This window comes from Phalaenopsis equestris, unplaced genomic scaffold (assembly GCF_001263595.1).
Source record: "Phalaenopsis equestris unplaced genomic scaffold, ASM126359v1 Scaffold000893, whole genome shotgun sequence".
NCBI classification, from domain to species: Eukaryota; Viridiplantae; Streptophyta; class Magnoliopsida; order Asparagales; family Orchidaceae; genus Phalaenopsis; species Phalaenopsis equestris.
Window position 1 is genome coordinate 250,964 of NW_018165332.1, and position 23,651 is coordinate 274,614.

Sequence of the window (23,651 nt, forward strand, 5' to 3'; positions counted from 1 at the left end):
TGATCATTCAATTAATGATATAAAGCTACCAAATATGCTTTAATGAGTTGATATGCATATGTGTGGCTTGGAGCATATCATTTTTGGTATTATCACGCTCATCTTATCTAGACGGTTGGTTTGACTATAAACTTGCTGAAATTGATGCCTTCACAAGATTCATGTCAAATGATAAAAAAATTTTGACGTTGAATCATACATAAATATATAGAATGAGAGAATATAAAATCAGAATATCATTACAAAATTTTTTATTTTCATTTTTGGGGCTTAATCATCTATTTTACTTATCTTTAAAGCATTAAGTTGATCAAACATGTGTATGCTTATCCATAATAAAGACTTGCTACTGAGAACTTGCTATTTTTAAGCACACTTAAAGACTCAAAAGGATAAATACTTAATAATAATTAGGATAAACTTTCCAATTTAAAATTAATTAGCACCATATTTTTTTGGGATGAGACTAACAACAAATCACCACCGGAAAATGGCAACAATAAATAAATCTCCCTCCTCTTCTCCCATCTACATCTCTTCACTTCTTCTCTCACGCGCTCTGTCTCTCAGAGGAAAGCGGAGCTTCGAGGATTTGGAATTAGGGTTTTAATGGCGGGAGGAGGGATCGGAGTCGGCGAAGTGGGAAGAAGAGCGGAGTACTATGAAGGGGGAGTCACTCTCTTCTTCGTATTGGCGGTCATCGTTGGATCTCTTGGAGGATCTCTGTTCGGCTATGATCTTGGCGTCTCCAGTTAGTTTTCTTATCTTCCCCTGATTTTAATGGCTTCCCTCTTTCCATTTTAGGGTTTCCGTCCTTTTTTTTTTGTATTGAATGAATACGCTTAAATGTTTCAAAAAATCAACTGTAGTTTGTTCCTTAAAATTAATCTATGTATTGTTTCAAATAATCAATCCTAATTTTACATGAACATCTGTTGATTTTTTTTTCTATTGAGTCGTTACAGCTAGAGTCAAACCGACCATATAAACCAATTAAATTAATTAAATATATGTATATATTTCTAATTTCCAGTGCCCAGTTAAAAAAGCAAACTGTTTTTTATGTAATTTTTTGACTGGTTCCATTAAGGGCATTTTTGGGTCAACTTATAATTGCGGCGGCTTTCTGTCTAATCGTTTGGTTTGCGTGTTTTTGAAAACACTATCGGCCGCCTCAGCCTTGTTTAGGCTTTTTCCCCTAAATACAGGCTGCGGGTCGACTCCCGCGTTTCTGAAAAAGCTGCTTATTCTTAAATGAGAATATTATTTATTTGGAAAAAAAGGGGGGCCTCAAAATTTACTTTCAATTTTAAGAATGTTGACCCATATTATATATAAAAGTTTATCGTATATAAGGTATTTTGCCTAAATATTTTTACTAGTAATAAAATATATATTTTAATATAAGATAATTTACGGAGATATAAAACTATTTCACTCATATAAGGAGAACCCATCAAAGTTGTTAATTTAGCACGTTCTTAATAGCACAATTGGTAAATTTGGATTTCAGCTGCCCTCACTTAGCATTTGGACAGCGTATTATTGCTCTAAAACGTTATATTAGTTTTCAATGCGACATATAGAGCATGCTCTACGCAAATCCTAATCACTTTTCTCTCCCATCCTAATCACTTCCTGATCCTAATCATTTTATTCACCTAAAATCCTAATCGACCTCTATTGAGCGGAAAAATATTATATTAGAAATCTGAACATAGAGCTACGTTAGGATTGTAATAGTTAGGAATATTTTGTTGTGTTACAGGAATATTTCATCTACGCTATTTTAAAAAATGAAGTGTTGTTATTTGAGTATTATATGGTGTTATTATTTTTCGGTGTTATTGGAATATTTCCCGCGTTACTTGATTTGAGATTGTGTTATTCGGCATATTCCCCGTGTTATTTCGATTTTCACTATGTTATTGGAATAACACAACCCCAAATCAAGTAACGCGGGGAAATATTTCAATAACATTTCAATCCCAAATCAAGTAACGAGGGGAAATATTCCAATAACACCGTAAAATAATCGAGTAATACTTCATTTTTAACAAATAATGCAGATAGAATATATCTGTAACACAGCAAAATATTCATAACTATTGCACTCCGAACGCAGCTCTACGTTCAGAGTTCTGATATAATAGTTTTTCAATAAAACACTAAATTATATAAATAACAATGTTAAATATATAAATCTTAACATTTTGTCAAATATATACATAAATCCCCCCAATCATTTCATAGCGCTCATGCAGAGATGCATGCACGGTCTGATCTCCGTTGATTAGAGCTTTTATCATTTTTTTTAATTCACTAAAATATAATTTTGATATGATCAATAGTATGAAATAATTTTTTCTAAAAAAGACTCATTTAATTTAAAATTTTCATAATGAAAACACAGGCGGGGTGACATCCATGGATGATTTCTTAAAAGAGTTCTTCCCCAAAACGTACGACAGAAAGCACGCGCATCTCCACGAAACAGACTACTGCAAATACGACAACCAGATACTAACCCTCTTCACATCTTCCCTCTACTTCGCCGGCCTCCTCTCCACCTTCGCCGCATCACCCGTCACGAGGAAATATGGAAGGAGAGCCAGCATCTTAACCGGCGCAGTCAGCTTCTTCCTCGGAGGCGTTGTCAATGCAGCAGCCGTCAACATTTTCATGCTCATCGTCGGCCGAATCTTTCTCGGCATCGGTATCGGTTTCGGAAATCAAGCCGTCCCTCTCTACCTATCCGAGATCGCACCCCCGAAGATCAGAGGGGCCGTGAATCAACTCTTCCAGCTAACCACCTGTCTAGGTATTCTCGTCGCCGATTTCATCAACTACTTCACCGAAAAGATCCACCCCTGGGGATGGCGGCTCTCCCTCGGCCTCGCGGTTTTGCCGGCAACCCTAATGTTCTTCGGCGGTTTATTTCTCCCCGAGACACCCAACAGTCTGGTGGAGCGAGGAAGACTGGAGGAAGCGAGGAGGATTCTGGAGAAGGTGAGAGGGACCAAGAAGGTGGATGCGGAGCTGGAGGATCTGAAGGATGCGAGCGCTGCCTCGCAGGCGGTGAAGCACCCATTCCGCAATATACTGAAGCGAAAGAACCGGCCCCAGCTCATTATCGGCGCATTCCAGCTTTCCAGCAGCTCACCGGACAGAATTCCATACTCTTCTATGCTCCTGTGATCTTCCAGAGCCTGGGATTTGGATCTGGTGCGGCGCTCTACTCTTCCATTATCACCGGCTCCATGCTCGTTATCGGCGCTATTGTTTCCATGCTGCTCGTCGATAGGCTTGGCAGGCGTTTCCTCTTCATGGAAGCTGGTATTCAGATGATCATCTCAAATGTACGTAAATGATTTACATACATACCCAATTCTTATGTAATCTTTCGTATCACATGTACAAATGTCATTAAAGTCACGCGAAATACATATTTTTCATGCATTAGATGGCACATGTAAAAATTAAACTTTAGTTGTTAGATTTGTAAATAAATACATAGCAATTGAATGATATGTATGTAAATCTTCCTTTAGTTTTTGAGGCATTTACATACATTCCACCTAATTCATGTGAATTTACACATACAATACCTAAATTTTTTATTTGACATTTCTGCCATCCAAATCTTTCTCATCGCATTTTAAAATATCATTATTATAACTTTTAAAAGTGAAATACATCTTTTGAGGTACATATAAGATGTCAAACATATAAAAATTGAAGCTTGTGTTAGACATGTAAATGCATAGAAATTAAGAGGTATGTATGTAAATCCTCAATTTTTTTTTTATTTTTTTTTTCACTCTTAAAGCTAGAAACTATTCATGTAATCATCTATGGTTGCAGTTGATTGTAGGCATAACTCTGGCTCTGGAGTTCGGTCGTGGCACCGTTCTATCCAAAGGTGTATCGGTGCTTCTTGTCGTCTCAATCTGCGCATTCGTGGCAGCTTTCGGCTGGTCATGGGGTCCTCTCGGGTGGTTGGTGCCGAGTGAGCTCTTCCCCTTGGAGACAAGGCCGGCGGGTCAGAGCATCGTCGTTTGTATCAACCTTTTCTGCACCGCACTTGTCGCTCAGTGCTTCCTCGCGGCATTATGCCACCTCCGCTTCGGCGTTTTCATCCTCTTCGCTTGTTTGATTGCGATCATGTCTTTGTTCATCTACTTCCTGCTGCCGGAGACGAAGCAGGTGCCGATTGAAGAGATCTACCAGCTCTGGGAGCAGCACTGGTTCTGGAAGAAGATAGTGATTGACGAGGCTTCAAAGGAGACTCGGCAACCACCACCACCACAAGTGTAGTTAACCAATACCAACTGTGGATATTGAATAAAGCCTATGTTTTTCTCACGATGTTATGATTTCTTATTTGAAACAGCATGCTTTATAAATTGTGGATGGAATGTGTTTATGAAATGCATATATTTTCTGCATTGGTTACAATGTTCATGTCACTGTTTTTGTGCGGCAATATATATTGATTCTATGAAGCAGATTGAGCATTTACTTTTATGAGTCTGAGTCCATTGTTCTTCGTAGCATATAATTCTTCATGTTTTATAATTAGAGAGCGATTATGGTGCAACACCATCTTATAATTCAAGCATTATTATCTTGAAAAAAGTATTTGGTCAAAAAAGAAGACTCATATAATATACTATATATCTTGGCATACACCTTTTTTGGGTGCACATGAAAACAAATAGGACTATATCAGCATAAACATTTAGCTTATGACTCCAAAAATGCATTAATTAAATAGTATCAAATCTATCAAATATCCATTTACAGGACACATATATTAGACTTCTAATCAAAAAAATGCTAACCATATTTTCGAAGCCATCAAATCAATGCATCTGCATAAGGAAATGCCTTTCATAAATGCTTGAACCCAAATGTCATGTTGGAAGTTTCTACAGTGTTCTAAACAAGGCACGGGTTATTCTTGACAAAAATAATTGATTTGAAATGCCGACATAATTATAAATGAATCATGCTTTAATGTGGTGATTAGGGAGAGACAATTAATATTGTGTAAACTGAAAATGATAATCAAAATGTAATATATTGTACAAGGTATTTCTGACACGAAACATACCTTAACTAGCACTGTAAAATAATAACCCATTCTTCTATCCTCATTTCTTTGAGCAGAGCTCCCTTAGCGGACATTGGATCAGATAAATTATTGCCATTCTCGAAAAAATTCCATATGGGAATAATAAAAACTTGTTAAAATCCATCTACGGATGACTTCACAGATTCAACTTAAGCCAGTAGCTTTGCTAGTTCGTCCACTCCTAAACTTCCATGAGGAACCACATCCAGAAAGACATCTTTCTTGTTCCTGCTCCTAGATTTCTGTTTCTCATCACCTTTTCTTAGAGAAACAGGTGAAGTTTCAACAACATATTCCTCCTTACCGTCCTTGCTCTTTTCTTTCTTAACCTTCTGAGACACAGCTTTCTTACACGGATGTTGAAAGCTCGGTCCAGTTGCAGCTTTCATGGCAAGAGCAACAGATTTGGATAGTACAATATCTGCATCTGCGGACTTCTCATCCAACACCAAAGCATTTCCAGCCTCAACAGCTTGCTTGACAAGAAGTGTGACACCTTCCAACCATGGGGCATTGAAAGACTCAAAGAGATTCTCAGAATTGTCTGCTTTGATATCAGATTCATTAGTGCCTATCTCTGCCAAATTCAGATCAGATGCCGATGATGCATTGCCATTGCTTTGTCTTAAAAGAAGATTCTCATTCTCTTCGGGATCTGATCTTACGATTTGAGAACTGTTTTCTTTATGAACTTCATCAGATAGCTCCTCGACTGAGCCTTCAACAGAACTAGAAGCAGGTGGTTCAATTATATCTATCTTTGCAATATCTCTAGTATTTTCCATGTCAAAATCTTTTAAGAGATTTATATCAACACTTTCCTCTACGGAATTTATCTTCTGCATTTGCATGTCCTTTACTAATGAACCAGAAATATCAAATGCATCATCCGCGATAAGTCCCACAGCTGCATGATCGCCGTTTGATGGTAAAAGAGATGATTTCCATTCTTTCCCTCTCCACATCAGTATATGCTCATACTCAAATGAGAGTAAGACACATGGAACCAGGTCCTACAAAACCAAGTTCAAAAACTGTATTATGAAAAAAAAGGGGTGTAAACAAGCCGAGTTTGAGCAAACCTGGTGCTTGTTAGTATTCGGCTCATTCGAATTTTTTTTAGGCTTGTGTTTGAAATTGCTCGTAAATAGCATATTCTTCATGTTCAGCTTGATTCAAATTTGTTTGTTCGATTCGACTTTTATTTAGCTTGACATTAATTGGAATGATTTAGAATATAATATATATTTTTTTTAAATAAAGCATAAAAATTAATATAAAAATATTATAGTAAAATTAATTATTTAATCCGAGCCAAAATGAGCCAACTACGATTGAATAAAAGTATATTCATGTTTGGCTCATTCATAACTCGAGCTAAAAAATATCATTCGTGTCCGGCACTTGATTAACAAACGAATCAATCATGAGCTACTTAACGAGCCGAAAAAGAACATTTCGCAAACGACAAGTTTTACCCTGAGCTTGGCACCTATCTTCCTGCAATCACTTTTGTTCATATCTTTGCAGTTGATCCGAACCAGCTCACATTCCTCGAAAGCCTCCTTGACATCTCTAACAAGATTAGAATATAAGCCGTTCTTTCCTGTTTGAAACATGCAAAGCATTCAGGTTATCATGCATTGAAGAAATATATCACGTATCCCCATTTACCTAAAACTGTACCAAAAAATTGCCCCCCCCCCCCCCCCCCCCAAAAAAAATAAAACTAGCAAGAAGAAAAGTGGAGAAGACTCACCAAGTTTGCATATTGGAGGCACTTGGCGCCCTTTCTTGCGCATCTCAGTTGCCTCTTCCAATGTTAACCCCTCGGGAACACGCTGAACCAATCGAGGGTACACGGGTGTCATGGGCTTCCAAAGCATAAGAGGGTATTTAGGTCTGGTCCTATAGTTGTAATTCCGACCACGATACAAGTAGACAATGCCTCCTCTGCTATATATAATCTTTCCTCCAGTTTTTTCCTGCACAAAAGAGCAATTTAACAATTTGCATGCTACAAGGTTGCTTGAAAGTTCATAATAAGTTGGGGACAAGTTCACAATTCTTATGTATTTACTTATCTCTCACCTAAATTTTTATATTTACACACAGAGCACTCAAATCTTTACTATCACATAAAAAATAGCACTATATACCACTTTTTAAAAGGAAAATCAAATTTTCATGCATAGGTTTAGCGCACCAGAGTGCTTTGCATGTGCATATAAAAGTTTAGGTATGAGATACATAAATACGTAAGAATTGTGCTACGTATGTCAATTTCCCAATAAAGCAATACTTACAGGTAACCAAATCTAGCTATATATTCTACTTATGTGAAGAAATTAGACGCGAGCCTTAAGTATAAATTGACGCTATCAATTTGAGAAATGATGAAGTACAGAAATATGCGTCACTAAATAAAGATACAGCTTTCACAGCACAATAAAATAAATAACAGAAGCGAGCAGTTGTATATGTGAGAATTAAAGGAAGAACAGGTAAGGAACTAATAAAAAAATCAAAAGTAAAATGGTTTACATAATGATTCCGTAAATCAGAATCTCTCAAATTCCATGAAACCATTAAACATCAAGATAAACAATGGAAAAATAGTTCCACATTAGTGGGCCTGCTTCTGATGTTCATATACTTCTCATCACAATAAAATGAAAAAAAATACTTTTGAATCTCCATTATGTAATAATCAATACAGAAGGTAAGGTATATTCTCATTTCCATCAGCAATATATTTTTGCAGTGATTATTTCCATGAAATCGACTGTTAAGAATACAATTATATCAATGCAAGCATTTCATTTAAAAGAGTCGGTTGTGTGACTTCATTAATGATATTTTTAGGTTTATGATATCGTGAAGGAATAGTTGATGATGATAAAGTATAAGATACTGTTCATAGTGACATAAAAGCACTGATGAATCAGTGCTTCAAGCTATATATAGGCTTTCAACCATTGAAATCATCTTATTCTTGATATTTAGTTTGTGCAAAGTAGGAAAAAAACAAACAAATGCCAATTATTTTACCTTAAATTATTACCTCGAGTAAAAAACATATGCCATATGATAGTTATGCTTTCTTTTATCCTGAACGCACAGCATTTGATTATCAAGTCTTTCACAACGGCAACCAATTGCTATCTTTCACAAATAAATTAGAGATATTCGAAAAGCCTATTTAACCCACCTAAATTGTAGAATGCTTTCAAAGCTATCTGGTACACACATTGATGAATCTAACTAAGGCTTCGTTTGAGAACCTTTTTCACTGCCGTTATGTTGTACAGAGGAGCGAAAATATTATTCTCATCTGTTGGCTATATTTTTGTCTCCCCGCAGTGTGTCGATCTCAAGGGTGTTTCCCAGTCATTTCAAAAAGCAAGATCGGAGCGGCTTCAAACCTACCGCACTTACGCATTCTGCCTTTTGGAAAACAAAAAAGTCAAAAATAGCCTCTTCTTCTTCTGCCCCTATTTTCATTTCAACTTCTCGTGAAGATGCTTCTCCAGGCATTCTCTACTCTTTCCATGTTCTCTTTGCCATGGGACTAAAGTTTTTCGAGATCATTTATGAGAGCAATCTCCCCGCGAAAAGAAAAAGCTTTTCGAGGTTATTCATGAAAACAATCCCTGTACGAAAAGGAAAAGCAAAAACAACTTTCCAATTGAAATAAAGTAATCCATACGAAAGTTCTGCATGGGGAGTTTCCAATGTAAAGGAATTAATGCTGCAGGAGATTTTAGTATTTAAGAATATTTACTTTTATGGATAATTAGTTATATTTTTTACTTAGAAGTTGGATATTAACCTCGTCAAGAGCACATATCACTTTGAGTGTCACAATGAGAGCCATATAAAATTATAAAAAATAAACTATCAGTGTTAAAATGATAATTAACATAAACTATTTAAGGTATTAGTCTTTTATATTAAAAAACATTATAACTAAAAAGCGCCTAAAATTTTTGAATTCAAACGGTAATATTGACTTTAGCAACTATTACTTTATATCGTTTTTTTATTCTAAAGTTGCTTTTAAAAGAGTTTCTTTTATAGAAGAAGCCCTCCCAAACAAAGCTTAAGTATCAATAACACTGAAAATAAATCTCAGTAATCTACAAGGCATGAACACAGACACAACAGCAAGCCTGTTATATTAATCTAAGAAGGCATTTTACATGCCAACAATAACAGCACAAAAAACTTCATAACATATTGCGCCAAAAAAAAAAAAAAATACTCACAATTCATATCCAAGGGTAGATCCGCATATAAATTAACTAGAAGTTAATGAAGGTATGCTAACACTGTGGACAGTCGAATAGTCGGCGGATTTATGAGTTCATACCTCTAGTTGTTCGCGGACATTATCCATGTCAACCGTGCATACCCCTTTACACTTTATCTTGCACACTCTTCTCCGTTTCCAATGAGCGTGTATATTATCCAACATATTGTGAGTCAAACCATCCCTTCCTGCAAATAATTGATGCTACGTCTGGGTCACGCGATCTAAAAAAGGACAACTCAAAACAAAATTGGAGAAAAAATTTTATAATATAACCCACATGCTGACAGCAAACAGAAGTCGACAAGTTCTTGAAAAGATGACTGAGCTTTCAGCCTACAAATTATTGGATACTAAAAGTTGAAATCAGAAGTAAATTCAATATGTAAAATGTTAAGAGGGCAGTTCAGGAACAAGCTCATCAGATTGCAGACAGAAGTAGTCAGAATCTCACCCATCAGCAGACCTTTGCTTCACAATTTTTTTGCAAAACAATTATTTGTTACAAAATTACTGGTAATTAAGAAAAAGCATACTTCTAGTAGATTAAAGGATTCTTACTTTGACTAAAATTTCACTTGTGACCCGACACATGCTCACAAACTACTGTAATCAGCTTAATGCACGACAACTGTGCGATTAAGGACCTGTTTGTTGAACAATAACCAGCAAATCTCGCCCTAAATGGAAGAAAAGAATGGGCGTCCCTAATTAAGACCAACTAAAGCCTAAGCTCAAAGGTTTACTCATAAATCACATTTAATAGTTTAATATGATATATTACAAATAAAATAAAGGCAAACACCACTCAAATATCTCCGAATGACCCTGATCAGTTATGGTAATCCTAAAATCCTAACTTAATAAGAAGCTAACTTCACCCTTTGAGATTCATACACAGCTGAGACTTACATCAATCCTCAAAATTGTTAACGAGGAGATTTCAACATTCAAGCGGATAAATTTTAAAAGAGAGAGCAATAGGCTTTACAGGAAAGCCTTGACTTCCAGTATATCACTGAGCAAAATAGTTACAAAATGAGTCAGTGAGCCCTTTGCTCTGCTCTTGGTGTTTGGTCCCTATCATAGTTGATTTATGACGGAAAGGACTTTTTGGTGGCCAGAAAGTTCTAAAGCATGGAGGTTATTTAACGTCCCAAGCTTCACAACTCAAACAAGGTCTCAAAGATGTGAGCTTTGATGCTTCACTTTGTAAAGACTTCTCTCGGAACGCCCCTCTGTTTGCACAAAAAATTAGCAAAAAATTAACAGATTGTGGGCGCCCACTATCCAAGAAAGAGATGTCAAGCAAAGGTTGCATTTTAAGTTAGTTTAATGACTAGCTCAAAGGAGTAGTTATTGACAGACAACGGAAAAAATGACGAGTGAGTTTCATGCTCTCTCTTCCGTAAGCACCAAAGAGGTGGATTTTAGCCTTGATATAAGCGGATCAAACTGACAAGGACAATAGCAATTTCAAGTTTGAGACCGTAGGTGTGGGTATCAAGAATCAAGACTATAAAGATGACTTCTCCCAAAAAGTCCATTTAATGGGAGCTTTTAATGCCACCTGCAGTTACCTAGATACTGTTTGAGGCGACGGCAGCCCCATCCCGCTATTAGGGGTGGGAGGCACACCTGCAGCAGAGGGAAAATCACAGCATAGGTTCGCGGCACACGACCTCTTCTCTCGCTGAGCAATGGGCTACATTCCGCGGTTTCATTATAATTTATTTCCGGTCATTATTTTGAACATACTTGCCATATCTGCGAAATACCTTCCTAGGGCATCATGGTTCTTGTTTTGATGTCTTCTCTGTGCGGCTATGGTTTGTTTTCTCGGGGTTGATCTTCAATATTTCTCACAATGCAGGTGAGATGCTTGAAGACCGTATTTCTCACTATCTCTTTACGGGTGAACTTTCTCTGTATGACTATTGTTTGGCTTCATGTGATCTTACTTTTATTTTGATTTTAGGTGCTTTTGTGTTTGATAGTCTTCTAAGATGGTGTCTATGAGAATTTTGAGTTGTTGGGTTTCCTTAATCTTTCATGGTTTGCTTTGTTGAGCCTTTGATGTGACTCAGAATGCTTAGTTCTGAAACTTGGGAAGCCACAGTATTGTATATAGTAAAAAAATTTTGAAAAGCTTAAAATGAAAATTTCATAATAGCACACAATTTTGTTATAGTTACATATCTAAGACCTAAATATCACATTAATGCATAGTATTGTAAGAAACTATGGATGGCTTAAACAGAAAATTTCGGACATACCACACAATTCTGACATATTTACATTTGTAACACCTAAATGTCACACTATTGCATATTATTGTAAGAAAATATGGAGGTTTTAATCAGAAAAATCCGGGCATACCACACGATTCTGATCTATTTACATATCTAACACCTAAATGTCGCATTAACGCAACGTATTGGGATGGCTTAAATAGAAATTTTCAAACATACCACAATTCTAAGGTATTTACATATCAAACATCTAAATGTCATATTACTGCATGGTATTGTAAGAAATTATGAAGGGCTTAAAAAAAATTTTGGGAATACCACACAATTATGATGTAATTTACATATCAATCACTTAAATTTCATATTATTGCATAGTATTGTAAGAAAAAATGGAAAGCTAAAACAAAAAATTTCGGACATAGCACACAATTCTAATATATTTTCATATCTGACACCAAAATGTCATAGTACTCCATATTATTATAAGAAAATTTGGAAAGCATAAACAAAAAACTTTGGGCATACCACACAATTCTGATGTATTTACATATCTAATACCTAAATAACACATTATTATCACATTGTGCTTATTGAATGAATATCACGAGACATTTTTAAGTAAGAGATCATATATTGGTGACAAATGGATTAGAAAACTACTAGGCGGGCATCCAGGGATATTTCACTATTTTTACGAGTCACAAGAAATCTTTGTTGACCTTTTGAAAATCTTGAAAACCAACTATGGTCTACATGATGCTTCTAGGACAATGAGTAGAGAAGTTCTAGGCATACACACACAGGGCAGCATACGTGCGGTTTCAACATTCAACTAAGGCAATTAGTTGGTAGTTTGTTGTAGGCTTAAATGCATTGATTAGCTTATCCACTTAGGTGATAAAACTTATAAATTCCATGTTTCATACAATTCCACCAAAGATTTTGAATGATACTCAATATGTCATTTTTAAGTTACCCTTTTACATGTCAATTTTCATATTATGTACGACAAACATATGATTCAATAATAAATATCTCCTATTTTAAGCAAAACTGTATTGGAGTAATTGATGGGATATATTGATGCTCGTCTTCCAAAATGTGGTTGTGTCATATATTGGTTGATGTGGTTTGTCAACTCAGAATGTCATGACAGTGTGTGACTTCAACGTGTATTTCACTTTTATAATGACTGATTTGAAAGGGAGTGCACCATGACACTCGCATATTTAAATTTGTCACATGTAATTCAAATTATAATTTTACAATGACAATCCCATGTATGATAAGTTTTGATGTGAAAAAAACATTTTAATAAAATCGCAATATATGTTCATAGGGAAGTACAATGTTGTCGATGTTGGATGCCCAATGCAACAAGGCTTCATGAAGCCTTCCACATAAACAAGATATTATATTTCTAATTTTGAGATAAGTCAAACAATTTGAAAAAGAAAAGAATAGATTAACAAATGACACTCCTTACAATGAGTGTTGATAGAACTTTTGGTGTGTGGATGAAAAAAGTGGGTTATTTTATGAAACATGTCATCATACTCTTTCAAAAAATAAGTCAAAATAGTTGGAGCAACAATGACTTTGCACAATTACAAATAAAGAGTTTCGACAAAGATTGAACACACGTTCCTCCTGATGCATATGAGTACAAAATAGAACAACTTATGCCCCAATCAAGTTAAATTTTAAAAAAATCACAGTGTTGAGATGGGGAGGGTGTAGAAGAAATGATCAAGTTGCAATATCAAATTGATGATTTTTTGTCACTTTGAGCAATGTGGGGATTACAACTTGTATTTGTACCATTGGTTATTATTTTCCTTAAGACCCAAAATAGGTACTTAAGATAAACTTTAAGCGTGCAACTGACTTCTGTATTTTTCTCATTCGATGTTCTTTTACTATGTTTAATTAAGGTTGAAGCAAAAACCCCATAGATATTAGCAATACAATATAAGGGTATTGTGTTTGCTCCCAATTAGATGGCCTCTTAGGCAACTGTGTGTGGGTGTGTGTGTGTGTGTGTGTGTGTGTGTGTGTGTGTGTAGAGAGAGAGATATTAAGGTTTATGATGAGATATAAAACATTAGGGGTTCTTTTCTATGATCTTTGCGTTGCTATTTTTTGACATATATGAGTTTCCTAACACGCAAGCAAGATCCCATTCTTTTTGAGTCAAATGATATTAGGGGTTCTTTCGGATGGCCTTTGTGTTGTCAGGGTTTTCGACATACACGAGTTCAACATTAATTGCATAAAAGCAACCAAGATTCCCTTATTTCTAGAATCCTTATCATCTTATAACGGCAGATTATTCATTTATTTCTACTAACTCAGAAAATTCACTTTCTTTGTTAACTTTATCTTTGTGGATTTATTTTTCCTTGTAAAAACATCATTGCAGCATTAATAGAAGTTAATTTTAATTAATAAACTTTGATTTGTAATGAAATATGAACTCAGGAAATAGAGTAGTTTTAGAAAGAAAGCTTTTCAGTAGAGTAGGTCATTTGGATTTCAAATGTAATATTACAATAATATTATTTGTTGCTACTATAATTTTATTTTTTTTATTTTTTTGTGATTTTGTGTTGTGTGATGTATAGCATTTGATATAATATTTTGGACTTGTGACTTTTTCATATTTCTGAATTTCATATATGTTTTTATGTATGTGTTAATTTTGAAACTGTCAGCTTACATATATTATATGTATAGAAGGGTAATAGAAACTTTATTTCAAAAATAACTGCCACATAACTATAACAAAGTTGAACTAACTAAACAGACACGCATCTTCACCCATAGCAACTTTCCCGCAACAACTTCTTCTATTAACCATTGAATTTGTAAGACCAAGAAAACTCATCTAACAAATAAAACGACATCAGAAAAGCAATCCAACATGAAATGTTGTTTCATTAATTAGGTCCACTATGTCTAAAATTTTAGAAATATTTGTAAATTCCAAAAATGAAAAAAAACAAGTTGATGGCGTACAAGTCGAACACTGAAGCTCAAAATTGTAGGAACAATAACAATTTAATTGCGGACTAAAAAAATATGCTTTTGAACACGGGCAAAGATGAAATATTAGCATAATATCATTTTCTTCCTACTGATTATAAACATTTCTTGTATCAACAATTTCATAATTGTCAATAGCCACATCAATGATTTTCAAACCATAGTGAGGAATTTTTTCAATTAAATGCATGATGTAACTTGCCAAAGCAGAATGGATTAACAAGTAGCTTGTTATATCTAAAGTTGGCTATTTAGGATCATATTTGGATGATAATAGTTGTCGTGAATTTGACACTAATGATTGAAGCTCAATTAAGCTCGTCAATTAATAAAACTCCAAATGACTTTTGAAGAATAGTTCCAGAAACCATAAATAATCAAAAGGGAATTAAAATAGCTAATAAAAATAAGGATAACTCTAAATCCACACCTTGAATCCAATCTCTAAGAATAGGGATGAGATAAGTGTTGTGCCAAATTGATTCACTACTCAAATGGAAAAACAGCAATCGAATTAAGTCAATAATGGTTCATATACATGTGAGAATCTTCACAAATTCTTGTAAGGTGATTAAATAGATCTTGCAAAGAAGATGGAACAAAACTAGAGAGAGAGTTATCCATAAGTGAAGATAGATTAACGAAGTATATGGCTAATTATTAGCCTCCCAACAATCATTTTCATTAATTATTTAGAATTTTTATTTTGGTTTATTCTTGTTATCTATTGTTTCCATTTTTTACCCTTACATAACAAATTTATTATAAATATGAAGTTATATTCCATCACCTTTAACAATTTTAAAAAAATATATATTTTTTATTTCTTTATTCTTGTTCAGTTGTTAGTGTTTCCCTAAACCCATCTATCTTGGTTGGGTCATCTATAATCGTAGTCCAATTGTTTTTTTCCCTCAAATTATGACTTTTAGTTCATGGCCAAACAAATGCCACGATACTCAAGTTTGTTGATGCCCAAATTCAATAAAATAAACAAACTATAATTTCCAAATCATAAAATTTGCTAAATAATTAAAAAAAAAAGTTGTTGATGGCCTTAAAATTTATATATCCACAAAAAAAAAAAATCTTTAACATTTGTTATCAACTGCAACTTCTCTAATAAGGTGTGTTGATCTAGCGTATCAATTGAAAGTGTATTTTCAATAATAATAGTAATATTAGAGGCATGTCATCGTCGTAAGCAATTCATTGAAAAACCTATCAAGAAATATATCCAGTCCAAACAATACTAGAGCAAATCAACCGGTTGAAGAAAAAAATGACATAATAGCTTTACAACTTCTCATCAAATATTAATCTGATTTTACCGAGCATAAGAAAATGACAATAAATTTACAAGGTTATCAAAAGTCTATTTATATAAAACAGAAAATGATAAAGTTTTAGTAGTAGTAGATCTAGTAGCAAAGTTGTAATAATGTGAGACCAAATCATTAAAAAAATGAACCTTTTAGATTTCTCGGGTCTATTGTTCAAAGTGAAGGTGATATAGATAGAGATGTTATTGATAGAATTCAAGTTGGATGGCTCAAGTGGAGGAATGCATCAAGCCTATTGTGTGATAGAAATGTACCGCTTGGACTTAAAGGAATATTTTATAAAATGATGGTGATACCTGCTTATGCTTTATGAAGCACAATGTTGGCCTATAAAAGAGAAGCATAAAACTAAGTGAAGTATTGTTGAAATGAGAATGCTTAGGTGGATGAGTGGCTTTATACTTAGAGACAAAATAAGAAATCAATAAATCTGTGAAATGGTTGGTGTAGCTCCAGTGATTGAAAAGATTAGAGAGAGTCGTCTTAGATGGTCTAGTCAACGTCGACCATGCGATGATCCGGTTAAGAGAAATGATGTGAAAATCAGACTGGACCGGTCAAACCGCGAACCGGCCTTTCCTCTGGTTCAATTGCCTGATTGAATCAGGCAGGATAAAAATCAGGATTGAATTGACTTCAATCACGGTCGAACAGCTAAACCGTGGAACCGATCGCATTTTTATCCAATTCCCGGTTACTATTTCACTCGATCCTCATTGTTAGATATTGAATTGATGGTTTTATCTCCTGTCTCTGCTTTTACTATTTCGTTTTTACTAGGGAGGTAACTGCTAACAAGTGAGAAGGCGCAAGGAGAGGATATCGCCATGCACAGAGATAGAAGACGTCCAAAACGACAAACTTGGTTTGTATTAAAGTAATAATTGGCATCCCGCCATTCTCCTCCTCTTGTATCTCTCCTCCGGTGGCAAAAGCAATTGAGGAAGGCATATCATTCTTGCCGCAACCCTCACGTCACTTGAATCAATGCTTTCTCCACTTAATTGAAGTTTCTGGAGGAGCCTTAGGCTATTCATATGTGCCCTCCATTATTTTCTTCTGCTTCAATTTGTGGACAGTGAACGTGTCAAGCTATCTTCTACTTCTTTTTTTTTTTGCCCTTTTTTTAGAGAGAGAAAGAGAGAAAGTGTGTATTGTTGATTCCTTAGAATAACTATGCCATGTTGTGTGATGGCAGGACATCTTACTTTCTTATGAATGGAATGAAGCTTCTCATGCAAAATGATTTGGGCGGTAGAAATGTAAAAATTAAAGTTTATGTATTAGATATACAAATAAATAGGAATAGGGTGGTATGTATGTAAATGCCCCTTTTTTGTTCTCATTCAATATGAATTGGCTGCAGCATTCTAGCAGATGGACTGTAAAATGCCCCTTTTTTATTCTGATTGCAGCAGCTTGATCATCACAAGATGAGTTTTGGTTTCTATTTTTAGTTTTTTTAGTACGCTGAGAATGGGAGAGGAAATAAGCACCACCAAGTTTGCAATTGGATTTAAGGTAATTGCATTTTCGTCTCTCTAGAACAGTGCATCTACTGCTGCATTATTGAAATTCAATACAGCAGTCATATCCTAACAATTTGAGAAGGAAGATTGTTGAGCTAGTGTTTAAAGAGTTGGCTCATAAGATTTTTAATGCTTTGGTGATTGATAGGACACAATGGAGAAAAAGGATTCATTAAGCCTACCCCACTTAGTGGGATAAAGGCTTATTGTTGTTGTTTTTGTTGGTGATCAATCCAAATAGTAAATTGTGAACCAGCTTTTATTGTTACCATCAAGCAATTGTTTCTTTGATTGCAAACATTTCATGAACATATGTTGATTCATGTTGCATTCTTTTGTCTATTTTCCAACTATTGAAAGCAATTGGATCTTTGTTTTGGGATTAAATAGCTAAATTCTTATTCAGTTATTCGTGAGGCATCAATGCCAATGGTAAATGGCCAAGAAAAAAATATAGTATGGCCAAGATTATGGGTGATGACAGTGCTTATGTTTGATTATATTTATTTTTTTATTATCAAGAATATTTTATATTATTCATTTATAATATTTGGCTCACCTCTTTCTGTCTTTAGTTGGAATGGAACCATCCCAAACACAACCAATGAATTCGACGCATTGTGTTCGTGAGAAATCAGACACTGTTTGGAACCATTTTAGTGAAATTAAAGGTTATGAAGGAAAAAAATAATTTAAATGTTTGTATTGTGGAATTACCTACAAAGGGAGAGGTATTAATAGAATGAAACAACATCTTTCTAGAGTAAAGGGAAATATTGCAGCTTGTAAAAAAAGTATCACATGATGTTCGGTATCAAATGCAAGAGAATTTAAAAGACATATCTAAAACGAAGCAAGAAGGAAAAAATGTAGAAAATATTGAAATATATGATGAAGAAGGTAGCAACCAAGAAAAAAATTCCTCACTTCACAAATCACAAAATTGAACTTCTCATCATAAAGGACTTGATAAGGGAAAAAGAAAGATTGATGAAGTGGAAAATTATTTTGCTCCTAGAACAAAACCAGGATCACAAGCATCATTGACAAGTGTACTAGCATCTGAAGAAGTTGTTTATCATGTTGATATGGCAATTGGAAGATGGTTTTTTTATTGTTGCATACTCTTTAGTGTAGTAAATTCATTATTTGCGCAGAAAGCCATTGATTCAGTTGTTGTTATTGGACCTAGATATTAACTTCCTTCTTATTATAGAATGAGGGTAAATTTATAGAGACATTGTAAAGAAGAGAGCAAACTTCTTATTGAGTCTTTCAAGAGATGTTGGAAAGAAATGGGATGTAATGGCTGATGGATGGACAGATAACAGAAGCAAAATATTGATCAATTTTCTAGTTTATTGTCCACGTAGTGCATCGTTTATAAAATGCGTTGATGCTTCTGATATTATCAAGGATGTGAGCACTTTGTGTGCTTTACTTGTGGAAGTTGTTAAAATGGTTGGTGTAGAAAAAATAGTTCACTTAGTGACCGATAATGCTGCAAATTATTAAAAAAAGGAGAATCATTGCATGAGAAATATAAAAATATTTTTTGGTCGCCTTGTGCCGCACATTGTTTCAATCTCATTTTAAAAGATATTAGAGACATGTCTCTGGTTAAAGAACTTCTAGAAAAGCTTCAAAGGTGACAATATTTCTTTACAATCATGTTTTCTTATTATCATGGCTGCGAAGAAGACCGGGTTGGAAAGAGATAGTACAACCAGGAGCAACTCGCTTTGCAACTACTTTTATCACTTTGAGAATTGTCTATGATCACAAACATGACTTACAAGCTCTTGTTACTAGCAAACATTACATTGATTCAAAGTTGTCAAAGACTATTAAAGGGAGGGGAGAGATGTAACTTCTATGATTTTGGATTGTAAGTTTTGGAATGACTACTTAATAATATCAAAATTATTAGGACCTTCAGTAAGATTATTACAGGTGCTTGATGCTGATGAGAAACCCTCACTTGGTTTTTGAATGATGGATTATATTGTCACAAAAAGTAATTAAATGTATGTTCAGAAATAAGAAAGCTTTGTATAAGCCATATACCAATATTATTAAAAAGATATGGGATTTTCAACTTCAACGAGGCATTAACTCAGTTGCTTATTTCTTAAACCCACATTTTCAATATGATAACAACTATTATCATAAACTTGAAGTCATGAAGGGTCTGGTTGAGATGATTGGAAATAATGACATATACAGTAAACCAAAACTTGCAATGAATGAGATTAGATTATACTGAGATAATTTAGAAAGTTTTGGACAATCGATTGCTCTTACTATGTCTAAAGAAATGCAGCCTAGTAATTTTTTCATAAAATATTGTAGAGCAATTATAATATATTTGTTATAATATATTTGCATATATTTGCATATTCTTTAAATTAATCAAGAGTTTATATTATGTAGATGAATGGTGGAAGATGTTTGGCTCTTGTGCTCCAAGCCTACAAAATCTGGCTATTCGTATTCTTAGTCAGACATTATCTTTGTCTGTATGCGAAAGAAATTGGAGTGTTTTTTAGCGAATTCACACAAAGAGAAGAAAACATCTTAAGCATCAAAGACTAAATTATCTTGTTTATGTTCGACATAATCTTAATTTGCAAAATAGGTATTTTTTCTATAGTTAATATTTCAATTTAATAGCTATAATGATATTCTATGATTAAAAAAAATTCATTTACATTTGTAGGTTACACATTAAAAAAAAACTATGATCCGTTGGACTACACAAGCATTGATAATATAGATTTTTGGATAGTTGACGATGAACCAACAGCTGAACTTATTTATGATGACTCAGAGAAAAAATATATGAGAAGGTTATAATTCCAACAACTGAAGAGCCTAACATAACATGTAATATTGAAATTCACACTACAATTTTACTTATATTTAAATACATAATTTGGGTAAAATAATAATTTATTTTGTATATTTGATTATAGCTGAAGAAAATTGTGGTGACTTGTTCTGAAGACTTCGAAACATATGATGATGCAGCTTTTGGAGATGCAAAATATTTGAGGATGCAAATATTGGGGACTTTATTTAGCTATGTTTGATTATTTAGCATGTGTGATATTTTATTAGTTTAAATCTATATTGATAGTTAAATTTATAAACTTGTGGTGTATGATTAAATCATGATTGTGTCACTTTATGACTTTTGAGAATTTTTATATTGAATTATGATTTTGTATCTTTAATGTATTTCATTTCAACTCTATAACTCAATCAAATGGTTGTTGGCATTAAATACTTATAAAAGCTAAATGCCTTAGAAGAAGGTCAGCTAGTGTAATTAGAGATTCTAGCTGATCACAAGATCTCATTCTAATTTATGTTTTACGTTATTATCTTTCATGAGTCTTGTAGGAACTTCTTTGCATCATGCAGTGATTTGAAAGCACTATTATTCAGCTTATTTCTCATGCAGGTACATATATTTCAACAATTTTCATGGAAAACCTTTCGAATCTTATTTTTTAGAAAGATTTGCATAGTCAATTCCTATGTATTTACTATTTACACATGTAACACTTAAACTTCAATTTTTACATACATGTCACCATACTTATGTATGTAAGAGTGTATTTCACTTTGTGAAAGTTTATTTACCTCTACTTCAATTTTTACTCTCATTACTTGTGATTGTGTTTTATTTTATTTTTTTTAGATTTGCATTATTACATCATTATTATATCATTTAGGAAATATTTAATTATTCTTTTATTTAGTACATCATCTAGTTCGACCCCCGGTTCGACGACGGTCAAACCAATGAACCTTGAGCATTTACTTCTTCCAGTTTGATGTTCAGTCCAGTTTTCACAACCTTCGTTATGAGAGTAGAAATTTCAAATTCGACTTATGTTAAGAAAAGTAGAGGTGGACCTAAAAATACTCAGATATGATGTATAAAAAATTATCTTAATTTACTAGAATTAAATGAAAATATGACACTCAATTGAGCACAATGAAGAAAAATGATTCATATAACCGACCCCACTTAGTGGGGGTAAAGGCTTGTTATTGTTGCTGTTATTATTGCTGAAAATGATAAATTTTGATCTAAAATGTGTTGTAAGAATTGAAGACTTTTCTTGAGGTGCAAAAAATTACACAGCCAAATGTTCAAACGAAACACATGCACTCCAAGTTAACTAAGACAGCAATAATAAAAAATCAATATGTTATTGCAGCACATTAACAACCACAAATTTTCATTCTTGATTAAAAGTACCAGCAAATAAAGAATCATCAACTTTTGCAGTTACTCACAGAAGAAATAAATATAATCAGTAGCAACAACACTAACCCATATTCAGTTGCCTCTTGCTCTTCAAACTCCCCTTTATAAGCTCCTTAACCTCCTCCTTCTCCAGTGGCTCGCCAAGTATCTCTTCTCTTGTCTCAGCCATATACTTCGGCCCCGAACCAGCCAGATATGGCCCTGGTGCTTGAACCGTCTTCACCCCTTTCTTCCCTGGAGGCGGTAACCTAAACGAATCAAACTCTGGCAGCTTCTTCTTGCTAGCAGGCAGCGGCGCCCGTCCCGTCCACGGCCTCGGCATCGTCGTCGGCCCAAAGGGTAAAAACGGTGGTTCTCGCAGAGCCAGAGGCTTCACCTTCGGCGTCTCGGTATAGCTATATTGGAACTCGAATGGCGCATTCTTGAGTTTGTAAGCTATTCCCGTATCCGAAACGGAGATCCCCATCTCCCCGTTGGGCTGTTCCGGCGGAACCCTAGCTTTGCGTGTAGATCGACCGATTCGGCGGAAGGCGGGGTGGGAATAACTAGGGTTTTCGGGTTTGGAGTATTTAGAGGCTTTGCCTGGAATGGAAGGAGAGGAAGGGGAGGAGGGGGTGCCATGGGACTTGTACTCGGGAGGTGGAGACGATGTGATAGAGGAGATGTGATTCACAGATTCAGAATATTCAGCGATTTTGGTTGCGGACTGAAAGCGGCGTTGGCGGCGGATGTCGTCCTCGATCTCCTTTTGCTGTCGCTGGCGACGAAGGAAGGGTTCTGCGTTGGCGTTGTTCCAGCGAGAGAATCGGATTTCAGTGGGGGTGGAGGAGTGGCGGTGGCGGGTGGATATATTTGGCGGGAGGATGGGGAAGGGGATGGAAGATTTGAGCGCCATTGCATTCAATGAGGAGAGCAGTTTCAGCGACGCTGATGGCGAATGGATATCATCTGTTGCGTATTCCATTTGCAAGAAAATATGGTTAAGTGGGTCCCATCCTAAGCTTACTGGATAAGTGACTTCAGCCGACTTGACATGTTTTTATTGGACTCCAAATACATTCAGAACATATATTTTACTGGGAGCACTTGCATTAATCATGTTTAATCAAGTTTAATAATTTAATTTGGATTTATGTGCGTAAAAATTGAAATTTAAGAGTATTATTTATTTAACCTAAATTCAATGAAATATACAAAAAAAACAAAAATTAAATACAATTCTCCTTCAAAATTGAATTTTTTAGCATTTCGCCTTTTCAACCGTCTTTCCGTCCCTTTTGAGATGTAAGCCTAGATTACTAAATCTAGCAAATTTTGTCTGATTTAATGAATTTACGTCGTTATTGTTTGCGACCTTCATTCCCGTCACGGCTCACCAGATTTATCAGATTTGATAAATCATATTTAACATAAATCCAGCAGTTCAGAGAAACACCTTCTTGGTTAGATATATAAATACATAGGAAATGAGTCAAATGTATGTAAATCTTCCTAATTTTAATTTATAATGATACATTAACATATATATCACACAACTTTTAAGTATTTAAATGTCAAATTTCTAACTTCTATTTTTGACATTTATTTCACCCAATTTTTTTATGAACTTATATATATTTTATATAACAAATAAAATTATTTTTATTTTTTTTAATTAAATTACACATTTTCTTGCAAGAATTAAAAAAAAATCCATATAAAAAGTAAAGTTTAGATGTTAGATATGTAAATACATAGGAATTAATTGGTAT

The 23,651-nt window shown here is 34.5% G+C and overlaps 2 protein-coding genes across 4 annotated transcripts; one reads left to right on the plus strand and one right to left on the minus strand.

Moving 5' to 3' along the window:
- The first annotated feature begins 472 nt into the window (after positions 1 to 472).
- LOC110032237 (sugar transport protein 14-like) lies at positions 473 to 4,742 on the plus strand. Its single transcript, XM_020735801.1, is given in 4 exon segments — positions 473 to 751; positions 2,414 to 3,139; positions 3,142 to 3,359; positions 3,865 to 4,742. Coding segments are annotated over 4 exon segments (1,539 nt in total). The 5' UTR covers positions 473 to 609; the 3' UTR covers positions 4,318 to 4,742.
- On the minus strand, positions 3,264 to 22,865 carry LOC110032236 (CRS2-associated factor 1, chloroplastic). 3 transcript variants are annotated; one of them, XR_002294830.1, is made up of 6 exons: positions 21,967 to 22,865; positions 9,510 to 9,637; positions 6,897 to 7,122; positions 6,616 to 6,743; positions 5,117 to 6,150; positions 3,264 to 3,333 (listed from the first exon to the last, which is right to left on the minus strand). XR_002294830.1 is itself a non-coding variant. In XM_020735800.1 (5 exons), the coding sequence occupies exons 1-5, from the start codon at positions 22,862 to 22,864 to the stop codon at positions 5,287 to 5,289; spliced, it is 2,244 nt and encodes a 747-aa protein (XP_020591459.1). In that variant the 5' UTR covers position 22,865; the 3' UTR covers positions 4,949 to 5,286. The 3 variants fall into 3 exon arrangements, 1 of the variants encoding a protein (XP_020591459.1); XR_002294831.1 differs by lacking the exon at positions 3,264 to 3,333 and adding an exon at positions 4,845 to 4,941; XM_020735800.1 differs by lacking the exon at positions 3,264 to 3,333 and having other exon boundaries at positions 4,949 to 6,150.
- Positions 22,866 to 23,651: the final 786 nt, after the last annotated feature.